The 16389-nt window shown below is 47.2% G+C and overlaps 5 protein-coding genes across 5 annotated transcripts, besides 21 other annotated features; all 5 read left to right on the plus strand.

Annotated features, from left to right (window-relative positions):
* Positions 1 to 13585: a sequence feature (heterozygous, Esmeraldo-like haplotype).
* Positions 259 to 288: a microsatellite.
* Positions 389 to 450: a sequence feature (T-rich).
* Positions 507 to 535: a microsatellite.
* Positions 602 to 621: a microsatellite.
* Positions 702 to 763: a sequence feature (G-rich).
* Positions 920 to 946: a sequence feature (AT_rich).
* Positions 1332 to 1407: a sequence feature (T-rich).
* Positions 1554 to 1597: a microsatellite.
* Tc00.1047053510311.10 (hypothetical protein, conserved) lies at positions 1846 to 3711 on the plus strand (the record flags this gene model as incomplete). Its single annotated transcript, XM_812553.1, has 1 exon — positions 1846 to 3711. One exon carries the CDS (start codon positions 1846 to 1848, stop codon positions 3709 to 3711), a length of 1866 nt encoding a protein of 621 aa, XP_817646.1.
* Positions 3859 to 3884: a sequence feature (AT_rich).
* Positions 3972 to 4000: a microsatellite.
* Positions 4331 to 6736, plus strand: Tc00.1047053510311.20 (hypothetical protein, conserved; the record flags this gene model as incomplete). Its single annotated transcript, XM_812554.1, has 1 exon — positions 4331 to 6736. One exon carries the CDS (start codon positions 4331 to 4333, stop codon positions 6734 to 6736), a length of 2406 nt encoding a protein of 801 aa, XP_817647.1.
* Positions 5771 to 5793: a microsatellite.
* Positions 7395 to 9473, plus strand: Tc00.1047053510311.30 (hypothetical protein, conserved; the record flags this gene model as incomplete). Its single annotated transcript, XM_812555.1, has 1 exon — positions 7395 to 9473. One exon carries the CDS (start codon positions 7395 to 7397, stop codon positions 9471 to 9473), a length of 2079 nt encoding a protein of 692 aa, XP_817648.1.
* Positions 9405 to 9440: a microsatellite.
* Positions 9617 to 9642: a microsatellite.
* Positions 10165 to 12435, plus strand: Tc00.1047053510311.40 (hypothetical protein, conserved; the record flags this gene model as incomplete). Its single annotated transcript, XM_812556.1, has 1 exon — positions 10165 to 12435. The coding sequence occupies one exon, from the start codon at positions 10165 to 10167 to the stop codon at positions 12433 to 12435; it is 2271 nt and encodes a 756-aa protein (XP_817649.1).
* Positions 12933 to 12953: a sequence feature (AT_rich).
* On the plus strand, positions 13065 to 15593 carry Tc00.1047053510311.50 (hypothetical protein, conserved; the record flags this gene model as incomplete). The annotated part of the gene is made up of 1 exon (XM_812557.1): positions 13065 to 15593. The coding sequence occupies one exon, from the start codon at positions 13065 to 13067 to the stop codon at positions 15591 to 15593; it is 2529 nt and encodes an 842-aa protein (XP_817650.1).
* Positions 13539 to 13571: a microsatellite.
* Positions 13586 to 13825: a sequence feature (areas merged during assembly that could not be assigned to a particular haplotype. This can correspond to areas where the two haplotypes were merged or to regions with more than two copies in the genome that were merged during assembly.).
* Positions 13826 to 16389: part of a sequence feature (heterozygous, Esmeraldo-like haplotype) that runs on past the window's edge.
* Positions 15718 to 15752: a microsatellite.
* Positions 16029 to 16069: a microsatellite.
* Positions 16302 to 16329: a sequence feature (AT_rich).

Consider the following 16389-nt stretch of genomic DNA (forward strand, 5'->3'; position numbering starts at 1 on the left):
GGGTGGGGGACTTCTGCAGCTGCACAGTCGGTTCTTTTGTTGTTTGCATGGACGCACTCGTGGAGATGTGCCCGACATCAAATAAAACATGCACGGATGTATTCACAGCAATGCGTCCCGTGTGTGCGCATCAGGCGGGCACGGAGGGGTGGATAGAAGATGAAAGAGAGAATCAATTGATGACGGAGCTCTCAGGGGAGGAGGGGAGAAGTAAAGAGAGGGAGATACAGCAAGTGGTGCGTGTGCGTGGCCTCTTTCATATATATATATAATATATATAATATATATGTTGCTTGCAAGCGCATGTTTACATTTGAAGAAAAGAAAAAAAAAAAGGATAAAAGGGCGCTGTTTTGTTTTGCCCGACGTGTTTTTGTTTGTGGGGGCGTTTTTCCTTTTTTTTTTTTTTTGTTGTTGTTGTTTTTTCAGTTCTTTTTTTTTATTTTATTTGTGTGTGTGAAACGTGTCTTTGCACTTTGTTGTTTGATATTTTTCAATAGAAGATGTATTTATTTGTTTATTTATTTATTTATTTTCTTTCTTTTTGCACTTCTTCTTTTGTTGTTTTTGTTGTTGTTGTGGGCTCACTGTGTGATGAATCTTTTTTTTTTTTTTTTTTTTCCTCTCGGATGCGTGAGTGGTGTGATCGACGACTCCATCGATGTCACACGGTTGTTTAAAAGTTAGAGGGAGAAAACAATGGAGGGGGCGGAGACGCGGCAGAGAGAGAGAGAGACGAAGGAGGAGGTGGAGGTGGAGGAGGGCACGAAAAGCAAATTTGTCTTTTGCAGTCGAACACTTTTTTCCCCCCAAACTTCTCTCTTTTTTACATACAAATTTCAACGGCTCCTGCTCCTGCTGATAGATATTTACCCACAGAGACCGGCACATTTACCGCCGTATGCTTCGTTTTTGTTTCTTTTTTATTTTTTTATTATTTATTTTTGGCTCTTTTTCCCCACCCCCACACACACAGAAATATATATATATCTCCCACCCCACCCCACCATCACTCTTTTTTGTGTGTTTCTTTCTTCTTGTGAATGGAACTTGTGAAGTGGCGTAATTGGCGTACTTGTGTGTGTGTGTGTGTACCGTCTTTTCCCAGCTTTGGTCTCACGACGATACGGTCCGGTTTTTCTCTTTTTTTTTTCTGGTGGGGGGAGGGATGCCGAGGACAGAATGAAGAAGTGGGAGCCACTTTCCAACATCCACCCATGGGCGCCAATGGAATTGTTTTTGGGGCTGTTGGTGGACTGAAGTGTTTCCTTCGCAAGAGCATAAAGACAGTGCTGAGGTGTACGCAGCAGGGAGCCGATGTGCTTGAGGTGTTGTTGTTGTCTTTTTTTTTTTTTTTTTCTTATTTGTTTGTTTGTTCGACTTTTTTCGATTCTTTTACCCTTTTCTGTCTGTTGCTGGCTTGGAAGAGGGGGAAGGAGGGCACATGTGGAAAGGGGAACTGAGAAGGGAAAGGGGGCGTTGCGAAACGAAGAGAAAGAAAGGGGAAATGTTATGGGAACCTCCTTATAAACTGCATACATGCGTGTGGATTATTATTTATTTATTTATTTATTATTTATTATTTATTTATTTTTTTTTCTTTTTTCATGTGTGGAGCAATTGGATCGCAACCCACAATTTATAGAGGGGAAGTGGACGACTCCTTGGCGTTTCTCCTTTTCTTCTTTTCTCTCTGTTTTTGTTTGTTTGAATTTTTATTGTGTGTTTCATTTCTGATTTATTTATTTATTTTTTCTTTTTAGGTGTTGAGGGGAGAGTGGAAAACGCAAGGAGCTTCTATTTTGCCGGGTGACATTCCTCCTTCCAAATTCTTTTATTTTAGAAATGAGGCACCCCAGACGTCACAACATGTCGCCGCGTTTGTTTCTTTTTTTAGAACAGCTGCTCGTCCTGTTATTTTTCTGTCAATTGGGGACTGCGGAGCAGCTGCCGGAGTGTCGTGACTTGGGACTGTTCCGCCCGCCTGCGCACGATGCGAATTCGCCTACAGCGATACCATTGGAGGTGGTAGGTGGTGACGCCAACGTCACATGTCTGCTTCGCCCTGGTGCAGAAGTGGCGACTTTGTTGGGTTCTCCCGAGGGACTATTATTGAGCCCTCTGCGAGACCGCGTTCGACTCGCCGGGTCGCATGTGGAACCTGCGGCAAAGAAGTTGAAAAAGAACCGAGTTGCATCATTTCTTCTTCGGGCCAAGCTATTTTTGTATCGTTTCTCTGCATATCCATGGGGCGATCCAGCGGCTGTGGAGCGATTTTTTTTTCAGCGTCGACTCCGAATCACTTTTGACGTGGAAAACCTTCCAGGTGGAATGGAAAGCCGCAGCCAACTCCTTAGTCGCGCGGTCTTTGATCATCTTCTTGCCACCTCCTTTGCACCCACAGCGGAGTTGGTTGAAGGAAAAGGAAATGCGTCCAACAAAGATGTTCGCCTTACCTGCAACTTGGGTGAAATGCTCGCGGCCTACCGAAAAGCTTCCAATGATGTATCGTTCATTTCACGTATGATGGGCAATATTGGTTTTGGCGCCCTGCTTTCTCTTTTCTTTGGTTATGGCGGTTATGGTGCTACTGTTAGGAGTGCAGCTGCTGGTGGTGATGTATCCCCCATGTTTTTAGAAACGGCAGAAGGGGGATTGGTGTATGTTTTTGAGGAGCTTGGCCCAAACGGTAGAAGCAGTCTGTGGCTGCCGTCATGGGTTGCGGCGTGGCTTGGCACTCGGCCGATGGCATCAACAGAAACACTTTTTCTTGGAAAGGATGGCCAGCACCGGTTCGTTTACGAAGCTCAATTGCCCGCCGCAAATCCCGTGTGTCTTCGTCTGGCCGTTGCGCATGCAAAAGAACTTGTTATTCACGTAGAAGATTTTCTTTTGTTTGATTTCTTTTGGCTGAAGATTATACTTGTTCTCTGCCTGATACGGTTCTTGCAGCCATGGATAGAGGATGTTCCGGCCTTTCAGATATTGCTTGCTGGAATGGGCGGAACCATTGTGTTGGTTGGTTTTGTGTTACTCTTTCTATTTCGGAAGCTGCAGAATATGACACTTGGAAAGATTGGTTTATTTGCACTTTTAACAGTTGGTGGTTTCTCTGCTCTTGCTGAAAGTCTGTTGAGTGCATATGCCGCTTTTCTTTACGCGTATTTTAACTATTATGAGGAGTCTGACCTGATTTTCTTCCTCAAGTGCGTACTACTTTTGGTAGGTATAGCCTGTGGCTTCTTTGCGAAGTTCTTTTGGGCGAGTTATCTTTTTTCACTGACTCGATGGACATTGCGGTGGGCCCAACTTGGAACCGTCGCGTGTGCGATGATGCAGAACCGTGAGGCAACGATTGTGTTTCTTGCCACGGCGTATGTATTTTATCCATCCAGACTGCTTCGCTTCATATTGTGGTGCTCGCGATCGCAGGAGTTGGAAAACCGGGAAAATGAGCCAAAAGAGAAGTTCCCCGGCTCCGCGAGACGTGAAGTGGCGTACGTGCAGCCGCTTTGTGTTGAGGGTTTTATTGGTGGCTCCCGGGCACTTAGCTCGGAGGAGAAACTCCGCCTGTACGACGCACTTGGAAATGAATACACGCAGCGTGCTCTTGCGCACCTTGCGGATTCCGTGAAGGAGGACCCGAGGAGGTACGCATCACGCCTGAAGAATCCGAGTGACGTTGTGAAGTGGGCACGACAATACAACTAAGCTCCGGTTCAGCTTTCACACATGAGAAGGGTCAGTGGCGCGTCAGTCTCTCTATTTCCCTTCTTACTTCTTTTTTCTTTTCTTGTACGACGGAGGGGTGAGGAACAGAAATTACTGGCAGCTTCAAAGCCTGGTTTCGTTTTACTCTATTTTTTTTTTTTTTTTTTAATATTGCATGTGTGTGCGCATACGTACGTATGGTTATATATATGTAATAAATTAAATACGAGAGATAAGATTTGTGTGCAAAAAAAAAATAATATTTATTTATTTATTTATTTTTTTTTTTTAGGATCAAGATTAGAAAAAGATTTTACGTTGTGTGAGTAGACATGGAAGTGGTGTGAATTTACAAAAACAATTCTTTTTTTTTTTTTGTTTAGTGTGGGAGTATTTGCTCTGTACTCGACAGGGAAATATTCCAACAAACGCTTTACTTTTTATTGCGCCACGGAGACTGAGTTGAAACTTGTAACAACGAAAATATACACATCTCTCTCCCTCTCTCTCGTACTGTAAAGCGGCCATAAGCCATTGACCGATAAAAAAATTGAAATAAAACTAAAAAAAAAAAAGAAAGTGAGAGGGGGAGAGACAGGTGGGCGGGGAAAGTAAAGAAATGGTAAATCTTGATAATGTCAATACGCAGTTTGGGTTGGATGTGTACTTTCCCGGGTGCGACATGTACTACCAACAGTCACGTCTCGCCTACCTTCCTTACATGGATGGGAGTTTATATAAACCCTGGCAGCCACGTCATCCATGGATGCAGTCTGCGGAGCGTCAGCGACGCGACAACCCATCGACCATTGAGGAAGCCTGTGTCTACGGTAGTCTAGCTCACGCCATCACATTCTGGGCGCAAGGCCATGAAGTAAAGGATCGACGTGCTCTTTTTGAGGGAAATGATGCGACTCTTCTTATGTGGTCCGCACTTCGTGGTCATTTAGGCGTCGCTAAATTTTTAGTTGATCAGGGAGTGAAGGTCAATGCGGCTAATGGATTGGGCCACACCGCACTACACTGGGCAGTGACAGGCGTTCAATATGACATGACGCGTTTCCTTCTGGATCACGGTGCTGACCCTCGTCAAAAGGACCATCAGGGCTACAGTGCGTATTTTACAGCCGTACAGGCAAATAACCTTCCGCTATTATTGATGTTGTGCGAGCAACATCCTATTGACCCGCAAGAACGGGATTTTGAGGGTCATTCCCTGTTGCATTGGGCAGCCTACACTAACTCTCTGGCTATTTTTCAGTACCTTGTTGAAAATTGCCGCTTTGATTTAGATGTGCCCGACCTTAATGGACGCACCCCGCTTCTCTGGGCTGCCCGCGAAGGATACGCGGTGATTTTGGAGTACCTTGTCTTACGGGGTGCTCGTACTGATTTGGCGGATAAGGACAACTACACGGCATTGCAATATGCACGTTTTAGAAATCACCGTGAGGCCGTGTATGTGCTGACGAAAGCCCCCATCTTCCAACGTAATGGCAGCACCTTCTCTGTCAAAAGTGACTTTTCGCCAATGGAAATTTCAGGAAGTGGGTACATCAATGTACGTCAAATGCGCCGACGTGGTACGGTGAAAATGATGGTTCAGGAGCCAATTTTCATGGCTATGTCACTCTTAGGCATTTTTTATGTGGCATTCTCGTACCTGCTTTTAAAATTTATTCCCCCGTTGATAAGTCACATTGTATTGGGTATTTTTTTCTTTAGAAATTCACTTTGGATGTTAATTCTTGGATATCCCGTCCAGGGAGGTAAACCAGAGCTTTCGTTCATACAGAAAATGGGTATTGGGAACAGTTTTGGTGAATCCGCGCGTGGTATTTGGCTCTTCAGAAACCGTGATGGAGGTTGTTTATTTGCCATAATTTCCTTTTGGCTGCTGCAGCAATACGCCTGGGCGAAAATGGGTCTTGTGCCGATCATCACTTCCTATCCTACCGATGAGATTGCACTAAAGGATTATCCTCTTGAAAGTGTTTACCAGCCCACTGGGAGTATATTTTTGGGCTTCTTTTTTAATAATAAGGCGGAATTGGAGGGATTTTTGCTTTTGTTTTTGTTTTTCCTTATGATGTTGAGTTGCATCATGTGCAAATTACTTTCTATGCGTTCCACGTATGAACCTTCCGAGTCGTCACTGAAGACTTCTCCTGTTTGGGCAATTATGAGGCAACGTGCATACGGCTGGTTACATCCTCGAATCATTTCTATAGAAAAACACATGTTGATTCCTCTTCGTACCTTTTATTGTTATGAGCGCGATGTTTTCTTTCGCCGCTTTGACGGGTACAGTATTGCCCTGGACTGTCCCATCGCAGAGAGTAACCATGGATGGTTCTTTCTGTTTGTCACGAGCGTTGCGTATTTTCAATGGCTTATATTTTTTTGGGCTTGGGAACAAACGAGTGAGCGGTTACAATGCCCCCGCTATTCATCTTTTTCCAGCTGGGTTGTTGGATCACTGTGGAATTTACTTATTCACGCATTGCCTTGCCGTGATGGAACGCGCCTCGGTGTGGCAGACTACGGCCCCTGGGTATCGTGGCTGCAGTATGTATTACCAACGGAGGCGAATTATCTTGGCGTGTGGCTGCTTCAGTACGGCCTCGTGGCTTCCATTATGGCGACATTTGTGGCCGTGCGGCAGTGGGTCGCCGCCGCTAACGGTGCCACATGCATAGAATTAGCGAATCCCACAGCAACAGGCAGTGAGGGCGGTCTTGTCAGCATATTCCCTCCGACCATCTCCTTTAGTGCACCTTGGATACCACCAGAAGGTATTACAGAGGGTGTGACACTACCAGTAGACGATGGGACAGTGTTACATTCCAAAGCAAGGAAGAAAAATTCTTGCTGCATCTATGCTGATTATGGGAATGCCTTGTTGAATATTTTTCTATTTTGTCTTGGTCGTTCAGGGCGTCGTTGGCGTGGCGCAGTGGCTGTTTCTCCCTCAAATGCACCATTGTTCACCCTCTCGGCGCTGGGCGATTCCTTTATTGTGTAGGGTCAAGAAAAAAAAAGGAAAAAATGGCCCAACGCATAGACCTTCCTCCAGATTACACACGACGAATAAACACGCATGCATACATTGGGTGGTATGCGCATAAGTGTGGTAGGAGAGGGACGGGAAGGAGAAGAATCTGGGAGTAGGGATGAGCAAAGAGGGAGGAAGAAGATGAAATATATTGGTTGCTGGTTGGTTGGTCTTTTACAGTGCAGCATATATAGAACGATTATGAATTGAACGGTGGCAACAGAAAGAAGTAAAGCATTTTGGTTGTTGTTATTTGTTGTGTTTTGTGTGTTTTTATTTTTATTTTTTGTATTTGTTGAAACTTTTGTGGAATTTCAATTGACTTTCTGCCGGTAACTTTTCAAGTTTCCCTCTTCTTTTCTTTCTTTTTTATTGCCTTTCTGCTGGTGAGAAGAAGAAAAAAACTGTGCTTTTTGCATTTTATGGATGCCCCGCCATGTCATTCATTTGCCTTTTTTCCCCTTTTTTTTCTATGAATTTTTTTTATTAATGCCGTGGCGCATTTGGGAGCAAGGGAAAAAAGTGTGGAGTTGTCGAGTCTTCCCGTTGTGTGAGTGGCGGAGTGTGTTAGAGTTTGGTCGACGGTGAGTAAAATAGGGAGGAATACGTATCAACAAGTGGCGAAGAGATGCCCCGTACGGAAGGGCAGGAGGAAGTCGGGACGACGAAGAGGAAGAAGACGCCAGGAGATCCGATCCACACGGAAGATCCACGGCAACTCCTTCGCATATCGAATGCTTCCAGTACGAGTGCCGCTCACCTTTCGCAGACGCTGAAGAGGAGTCGCGAGAGTGATGCCGCAGCGGCTACGAGCAGCCCTTCTGAGAGTGGCAGTGGTGATGGTAGCGACGGCGTTAAATCAGAAGGTGAGGATTTTGAAGGCGAAATGAGCGATATCGATCGCTACTGCCAGCATGCGGCATTATTCTCCAACAGTAGGGGCGTAGATTATTTTTTGAATGGCATGCCGTCCACGGAACCATTGCGAAGAAGAGCTGACGACCACCAGTTTAGCGGTGGCGAATACTCACTTCCTTCGCAGGAAAGCGAGGCCCTGCGGACAAATATGGTGATGTCTTCAATGGGGAACACATCACTTGAGACACGTGACATCAGTGGGGACGATGCCACGAAAGCAATTGTAGCTTGTGGTTCGCCCATGGAGAGGGAGGCACAGGCATTTTACACTCACCACCGCATGGCCCCTTCGTTCGATGAAACCACCACGAATACTACTGTGGGCACGGATGAATGTCGGTCGACGTGTCATATCCGCTGTCTCTACTGTCAGAGCTTAATTACGGTGACGCTGGATAGTAATGGCTCTGTGGATGATGGGAATCAAAAAGGGAAAGAGGATGACAACTTGGAATCCCCCTCCCAGCATGTCACTGGTGTACAGACAGAGCAGACGAGAGAATGTAATTACTTAACAATAAGGAGGTCAGGCCATGATATGGTCGATTCACATGCCACGCTGCGGCGACAGGGATGCTCCACATTGTATGATAGACGTCATCAGCACCATCGCCGCCAAGAACAAGAACAGTTTCATACATGCACGGGGTCCAATGCACATTTCAATGCAAAAATAGAGGATGGTGCTGCGAAATCCATGGGGAATATGCGTCAAGACTGGCGACACCAACAGAATCAAGGACAACAACAAGAACAACGGGAAAACCCCCGACAGAGAAAAGAATCACAGGAGGGGAGCATCAGTAGTAACACCGTTACCTCTCTCTTCCCATCATTACCAACTTTTAGTCCCACTTCTTTTGTGCGTGCGTATGTCGGGGAGGGAAATTATCCTTGGGAGGCAACGCTTGATAACCGACCTGCCCTTACTGTCTCATGCTGCGTGGCGGCAATGAACTGGGTAGTCGTTCAGTTTCTGCAGTATCACGTTTTGGACACTCGTGACCACTTAGGGCTTTTTGTTATTGGAACCTATATCATATTCTCTAGTTACTACATGACCTACTACTTTTTGGAGCGTTATTCACTCTCATTCGCCCGTATATCTCATGATAAGAAGTTGTACACCATTGCGAACCTTATAAAAGCCGGCATTCTTGTCTCATTGGTTCCCTTTGCGACTTCACACCTGGGAAATATTATTATGTTTGACGTTTGGGACACAAATACACTTCGCAATCTTGGCTGTATTTATACTATTCCTGACTTTGTCTCCATGATTGTGGTGAAGCGAATGAGTTGGTCCACGTGGATACATCATCTGTGTGTTCTGTTGTTTAACTTTTTTAGCACAACAAACGACTACTCTCAGGAAAACATTTGTCGTTGTGTTGTTGTTTACGCGGCTTTCTCAACATTTGCGTATTGTGTAAATGTGTTACTTGCGTCGCGCTTTCTTGGTGTTTCACCCAACGTCGCACGTGTACTCTCCGTCGTTGCTGTGGTGGTTTACATTTTTTGTTGTGCTACCAACTGGACATGGCAGGTGTATTACCTGCGGAAGCTGATTCGAGATAGGCATGGCCACTGGACCGTGTATGCGTACATGCCTTTGATGTTTTTGGTCATGTATGATGACATTACTTTGAGTAAATGGCTTCTTCATAATGCCAAAAGCACAGCGTTTGCCGCAGCTAATTACAGGGAACACCAGCACCGGCAACAACAACAACAACAACAACAACAACAACAACAAATGGCCGCTGCAAGGGTTAGCCATCGTATGTGAGTGCGTGGCATCCATGACCCTTTTTTTTCCCCCTCCCTTTTCTGCCTTTCACTCCTTCTATCGCCTAAAGTCGTGTGTGGCGGTGTAATTCAAAGATGCCGTGTTTTTTTTTTTCCCTTCCCTTTTTTGTTTTGGTTTATGGTTGTGTGTGTGTGTGTGTGTGTTTGTGCGAGCGTAACATCTTTTTTTGTTACTTGTGCTCCTTCCCTCTCACTAGCACTTATTCATTTATTTACGGCTTTGTTGTCCGTGTTGATATTGTTGTGTATTTGGAGCGATTTTCTTCTTCCTCCTTTTGTTATTGTTGTTATGGAGGGAGTTGGTTTCCGAGAGGCGGGAGTAAAACTGCGTTTTTTTTTTATCCCTTTTCCTTCATCATCAGCTTGTCATTTTTTTTTCTTTTTTTGATGTGCCCTGCGCGTCTTTTGTTGTTGTTTTTGTTTCTGTCCTGTTGGTGCGGCGAATTTCTGGTACATCTGTTTTTGATTCTCCCCCCAATTTTGTGCCGCGTGAACTCTGCATTGTGGCGTGACCGCACCGCATGCGTTCCCTGTGAACGTCCGTACCCACAAATGCATGCATGAAAGGAAGTCAGGGAAGGTGGGGGAGGAAGGAAAAAAGGGTGAAGTAGACGCACAAACGAAAACACCAACAGGAAGGTCGTTACACCTTTACTTTTAGTACTCTTCGCATGACAGAACTCTACACCACACCGGAGGCAGCAGCAGGGGAGGGGAGGTTGGGACTTTTCTCAGCTGCCACGCCTGGAAGGATGAGGTCTGGGGTGCATGATTCATCCGCGCTTCCCGAGACGAAGACGATTGGCGCATCGGTCTCATCGTTTCAAGAGCCTCATGGAGCTGCATGTGGTGGCACGGACACAAGCCACGAACGCCCCCTGTGGATTGACGAGGAGGATGTTGCATTTTTTTTCGCTGCCATGACATGGAACGTTGAACTCCTCGAGGTATTACTATCCAGGGCTGAAAATCCGCTTCTCAGTGACGTTGCCTATGGCGGTTCTTACGACTGTCAGCAGCAGCAACGGGCGACACGTGTGCCGGAGGAGGAAAATGTGACCACACTTGCCAGAGCAGCGTTTCCCACGCTTGAAGAGGCTCTTTTGACGGCCTCCGCAGCAATGAGAACGACGCCGAGAGGCAAAAGCCGCCTTCCTGGCGGTAATCACAGCCGTCGGAGCAAGCGGCGAAGGATTGGACGTGGTCGCACAACGCAGCTGACTATTTACTCTACCTTTTTGTACGAAGCCCGGGTGGAGGTGGATTATGAGGACGAAGTGGAGGATGAAAAAGAGGAAGTGGCGTGGGAGAGCAAAAAGTACAATAAGAGTGGCAGAGGAAAGTTGCACTTCACCACACAGGCGCCATACAAATGTGGCGCAATCGGAATGAAGAAAGAAAAATACGGTGCGTACTCGACAGAAGAAGAAGAGTTCTACCAGAGTGACGTGCCGCAGCGCTGTCTTGAAGCACACGATAACTTTCTTGCCGCTGCCATTTCCGAAACCACGGCCAACAATGTCACCGTACCCGCTGGACCTGTTTTTCAGGGAACAATATTGCAGAGGGAGGATGAGAAGGGGAAGGAGAAAACACAGCAGTCTCCCCCTTGTCCTCCGGTCACTATACGTGACTTTTTTCGGTTATTTTTTCAAAGCTTCCTTATTGTTGTGGTTGCAAAGTTGCGGTATCAAGAAGAGCCTGCTTCCAGTAACCGCCGACCGAATCCACTTTCTCCATTGGAATTTCGTGCGCTTTGCTTTGTGCGTCGTTATCGTGTAGTCTTTAAAGAAATTTTGCGTCGACATGTTATGGGAAGCGAGAAGGAAGTGGAGCGGCGCGCAACACAGTCACTTCTTGTTGATGCATTCCAATGTGACGAAGCGAGGGACGGGAACTGGGGGGCTGGGTGGAAACCGTCATATTCCCAGGTATACATTTCGGGGAGGGAACCGGTGTATCAGCCTCTACTTCTTGACTTCCTAAACATAACACGAGTGGTACAATGTTATGCGAATCCGCCTCAGAGTGATGTCAATGATTTCCGGGGCATTGGGAAGAGCAAGGATATGGCTTTAAATAAGCTATATTGCTGGCGTCGACTACTATTGGAGGGGGCTGATATGAGCCAGGGCAATGTGCAAAACGTGAAGAGGGCAGGTTCACTTTTTCTCTGCAGTGAAGAACAGGAAGTGGCCTACGAGCTCTTGAGGAAGTGTCTTTCACCTCTGGCCTGGGAACCGTATAGAACCTTTGGTCCGTACATGATTTACACCGCGGAGCTTCCGTGCTCAAGTCGATTGATTGCTAAGCTGGTTATTCCCGCCGAAGATCAGGAATCGTATGATCTTTCTCAACATTTTCAGGAGGGTGTCTTTTGTTTTCTGCACGGCATCCCATTCTTTCCGTTCGACGCGGCACGTAGTGGACCTCAAAATGAGCCGTCCCTCCTGTCCCGGTGCTGTTCCCTCGTGCATTGCTCAGCTGGGATGCACCGCTCCAGCGGTCTGGCAATTGCGTATTTACTATGGCTTGTGGCATTGTCATGCGGTGAACTTCCGGTTGTGCGGAACTCCGTGGATTTATTGGTGGAGAAGAATGAAGAGGGACAAGGGCGGCAGTATCAAACCATTGCTTCATATCTTTCTGTCTTTCTTGGGAATCGGGGGAAGCGTCCAAACACTACCGAGACCATGGCCGCAGATGTGACGGCAACATCGACATCTTTACCATTACCAGCAGCCGCAGGAGATGTATGGACGGATGCAGAGGGAAGTCACGTGGAGAAACACGGGAATGAGATCGACTCTATGGTAAACAACACCACATCGATTCTCGAGCTATGTGTGGAGCACGTGCGCCGGCAGCGTTCCATGGCAGTTCCCATTTCCGCCGTGCGAGAACTTCTTCGACGTTATGCATGCTGTCTAAATCTTCAGTGAAGCTTGGAATGTGTGAGTTAAGTGGAAACGAAGAAATGAGGGGGAAGGGGCCCTAAAAATAATGTTCCCTGGAATGTCAAATGATGCTCGCCCTCAAAGGATTCAAAACGATCCCCGCCTTCTCTCTAACACCGCCCTCTCCCTCAATACTCAAATAAAAAAGGAAAAAAAAGGAAAAACGACATTGCCTTGTGTGACCCTATTCCAGCTGAACACACAAACACCAAAAACAACAACAACAGCAGTAGCAGAAATGGTTTTGCAGGGGAATCTTATGTCGTTTTTAGATTGATGTTCTTTGTTTACGCTATTTTACGTCTTATTCCAAGTATGCGGATTGGTATAGACGCGGCTTTTTTTTTATTTGAAGTGATTCCGCAGGCCGTAAGTATTGGCCGCCAATAATTTGACAACAACTTGCGCCTCTTGTGGTTGCGATCATTTTCTTGCACGCTTCCGGCAGGGAATTTTTGGCCGTTGTGTTGTTGTTGTTGCCCTTTTTTTTTTTTTTTTTATTTCTTCTTGCTTGTTCCTGGGATTGTTATTCTATCGCCGCATTGCGCTGGGGGGAGGGGGGGAATAGAAAAAAAGGAGGGGAAAAAGAGGGCTAAAGAGAAGAGGAATACAACATGGGCCGCGACAGTCGTGGGGATCGCTACGCTCGACGCGTCGATGCCGAAACCGATCGGCATGGCGCTGTTGATGGAAGCAGTAACGCCTCCAAGAAATCTACGCGCTACGGGCGGTACGCGGGAAAACGGCGTTCACGTTCCCCGCGGAGTGGGCGCCGTGGTGGCAGCGAGGACCGAGACAGTGATCGATACCGCAGCAGACGGCATTCCGAGAGCGATGAACAGCGACGACGTCGACATGGAACGGGCAGAGGTCGGTCAGGTAGCAAAGAAGGAGCTAAGAAAGGAGGGGGACGCCGACGCTCACGATCACGGGGGTCATCATCATCCTCTAGCACGTCACGAAGAGTGGATGGTGGCCGGCAAAAATTTGAGGCGGTGGACGTACGAGAGCTGCTGCAGCCTGAAGTGCAGACACCTGCCGGTGGCATGACATCGTCATTGCCTGGCGAAATGATCTTGGCCCTCATTCAACAACAACAACAACAGCAGCAGCAGCAGCGGATTCCAGTAATTTTTCAGCAACAGGACGAGAAGGAAAATATGAGAGACGCCGTTCTTCCATCACCAGATGCGCCGGTTGCAACAGTCGCATTACCTCCTCCGGCTAAAAATGACGGAGCCAACGAATCCCAGCAACTACAAGAACAACAAGAACAAGAACAAGAGCGGAGAGGAGCAGAAGAGGCAAACGAGGAGAACGCTTCCAAGCCAGCGGGTCCATCCAGAGTTCTGCCTTCCGTAGCCGACTTTGTTCCGGTTATTCCAAAGAGCTTGTTGAGTCTTCTTAGTGCTCCAGGGAGCAGCAATAATGATGGTAGTGGTGGGAACGGTGGGTTGCCGGGTACAAGTGCCAGTGGCGAGACCGAGGAAGGACAACAGGGAGCACTGGCAACGACAACGGGGGCGTTAGCTGTTCTTCAGGCACCGAAACTTTCACCAGAGGCGGAGCGACGTGCCCGAGAGGCGCGTCGTGCGCACATCTCCTCTTTTCCTCAACGTACCACCCGGCAAGAACTGTTGGATTACTTTACCACCATTATTCCGATGGTGCGTCGTGTGAAGGTGCAACGAGAGATGGATGAGTTTACGGAAAAGTTGCGTGAAGAAGGAGGCCCGGGGGCGGATATTGAGCGTCGGGAAATTCCACCGAATGCCATTGTGGATGTTGACCGCGTAATTGACATTGCGGTCAACAGTGCCAAGTCGAAGCCATTTGCCTTTCTTGAAGTCAATCTGGCAGACCTTGTGACGGAATTGGTGGAGGAGTCCCAGCGTGATCCGGAACGTTTTACTTTCATTTCTGCTGATGGACGGTCGTACCCAATCACAATCCGTCGGCCACGAGATTACCAGGTTTTGGCTGGAGTGGACAGACGCAAGGTTGTTATGCTTGGCTTTCCATTGACACTTTCAGCAGCAAAGTTGCGACTGGTCTTTGAGCAGTATGGACCCCTTCTTGCCTTTGATGTGAAGGCTGGAATGGCGTACGGAGAATTTGAAAAGGAGTCGGATGCCGTTGATTTTGTTTCTGAACTTCATGGCGAAACGCTTGGAAACAATGTGGTGGTGTTGATGCCTTTATACGACTGGTTAAAGGTGGTGTGCACACATGCCGAAATTGACGTTGCGCTTGATCCAGATGACCCTGTCTCGGGTGCATCCCTGCTGGCCAAAGATGGTCAGATAGCCGGCTCACTTGTGCCTGTTCTCGCCGATGACGTTGCAAAGGCTGAAGAACCGGTGAACCACATGAAAGAACTGGTGGAGTTTGCGGTGCGGTTGCCGGATGTTGTGTTACACTTTGCCAAGACATTTCCCCACCTCTCAACGTTGTACGGCAGCACGGTGCCCATTTACCCCACTCGGGTTTTAGTGTTGCTGAATTTGTTTGATGAGGAGGAGCTTGTGCTGGACGAAACGTATGAGCGGCTTGTGGATGAAATTACTTGCGAGGTGGAGAAGTACGGTCGTGTTAAGACGCTCATCGTCCCCCGCCGTGCCCCACCACCGATGCCGCCTAAACCGCCGAAGAATTACTTTGCGTCCCGAATAAACACAACTAAGAAGAGTGGTGATAATCTCAAGAATAGTGGTGGCCATAACCGACAGCACCACGTCAATCAAAGCATGGGCGGCGTTTCATCGCCTGACGGAGAAAATGAAGACTGCTATAAAATGGAGAAGGATGACGTTGATGAGGAGGCGAAGTACGAACAGGCCAAGGCGGAGTACCTTAGAGCACGCGAAGAGTACACAGAAAGACTTATGCATCCAATTCACGGTGGTTTTGGTCGTGTGTTTGTGGAGTACGAGTCTGTTGATGAGGCGGCAGAGGCACAACGTGCAATTGCTGGTCGTTTGTTTGGGGGTCGAACCGTCGTGACATCGTTTATGTTTGAGGATGTGTTGAACCCACCTACCGCCGAGGAAGTGGAGGCGGAAGCAGAAAAGAAGGTTCAGCTGTATCTGGAGTCCATTGGCGCCTGCGGTGACGAGGAAAAAGAGGAAGTGCAGGCAGAGTAGGCGACACCTGTCATTGATACTGCGGAAGAAACGGCGGCAGCGCGGCTGGAATGAGAGGCTGATGGAATGGAGATGTCGATTTAAATAAGCGTGACGCCGGAGCGTTGGTTTTTGTTTTAAACTCTGCGTGTGTGTGTGTGTGCGTGTCCGTGTGTCTGTATTTTTTGTTTTTCTTGTCGTATCCGTCATAAGCACCTCCCGCATGCACACGCAAAAGGAAAAACAAAAAACAAACAAAAGGCATTTACTACCGAGAGAAAGCAGGTGGAAGATGACGGGTTTATGGTTTGCCTCCTCATAGAACTATAAGCGGATCCCCACAGAAATAAAAATGGAACTGAGGCTGTCGGGGGAGTTGTCCAAAGGATGGGAAGAAGACACAAGGAGGAAAAAGTAAAAGGAGGAAATTGAAATTAATGAGAGACCCACAACTCCTTTTTTTTTTTTCTCCCATTTTTTTTTTTTTTTTTTTTTTTGTGTGTGTGTGTGTTTGTAGAAACGCTCGGGAGGGCAACGGCGCATTCATTTGAGGCAAACTGCACGCTTACACAGAATATAGTTCCCGCCATTCTTAGTGCACCACGTCTAATTTCCTATTGTTATTTTCGTTCGTTAAACGTGGGATGGTTCGTTTGTTTTTGTTTTTTCTTTTCTTTTGCGTGGCGGACTGATCATTTATCATTTCTTCCGCATGATTTTGTTATTTGCTTATTTTATTATTTTGTTTTTTTATTTTGGGATGGCCTTTGACGACTCAGCTGTCGCAGCACGCCCCCACTCAATCGCCCACACACAC

The sequence above is a fragment of the Trypanosoma cruzi genome, genomic scaffold (genome assembly GCF_000209065.1).
Source record: "Trypanosoma cruzi strain CL Brener 1047053516711 genomic scaffold, whole genome shotgun sequence".
NCBI classification, from domain to species: domain Eukaryota; phylum Euglenozoa; class Kinetoplastea; order Trypanosomatida; family Trypanosomatidae; genus Trypanosoma; species Trypanosoma cruzi.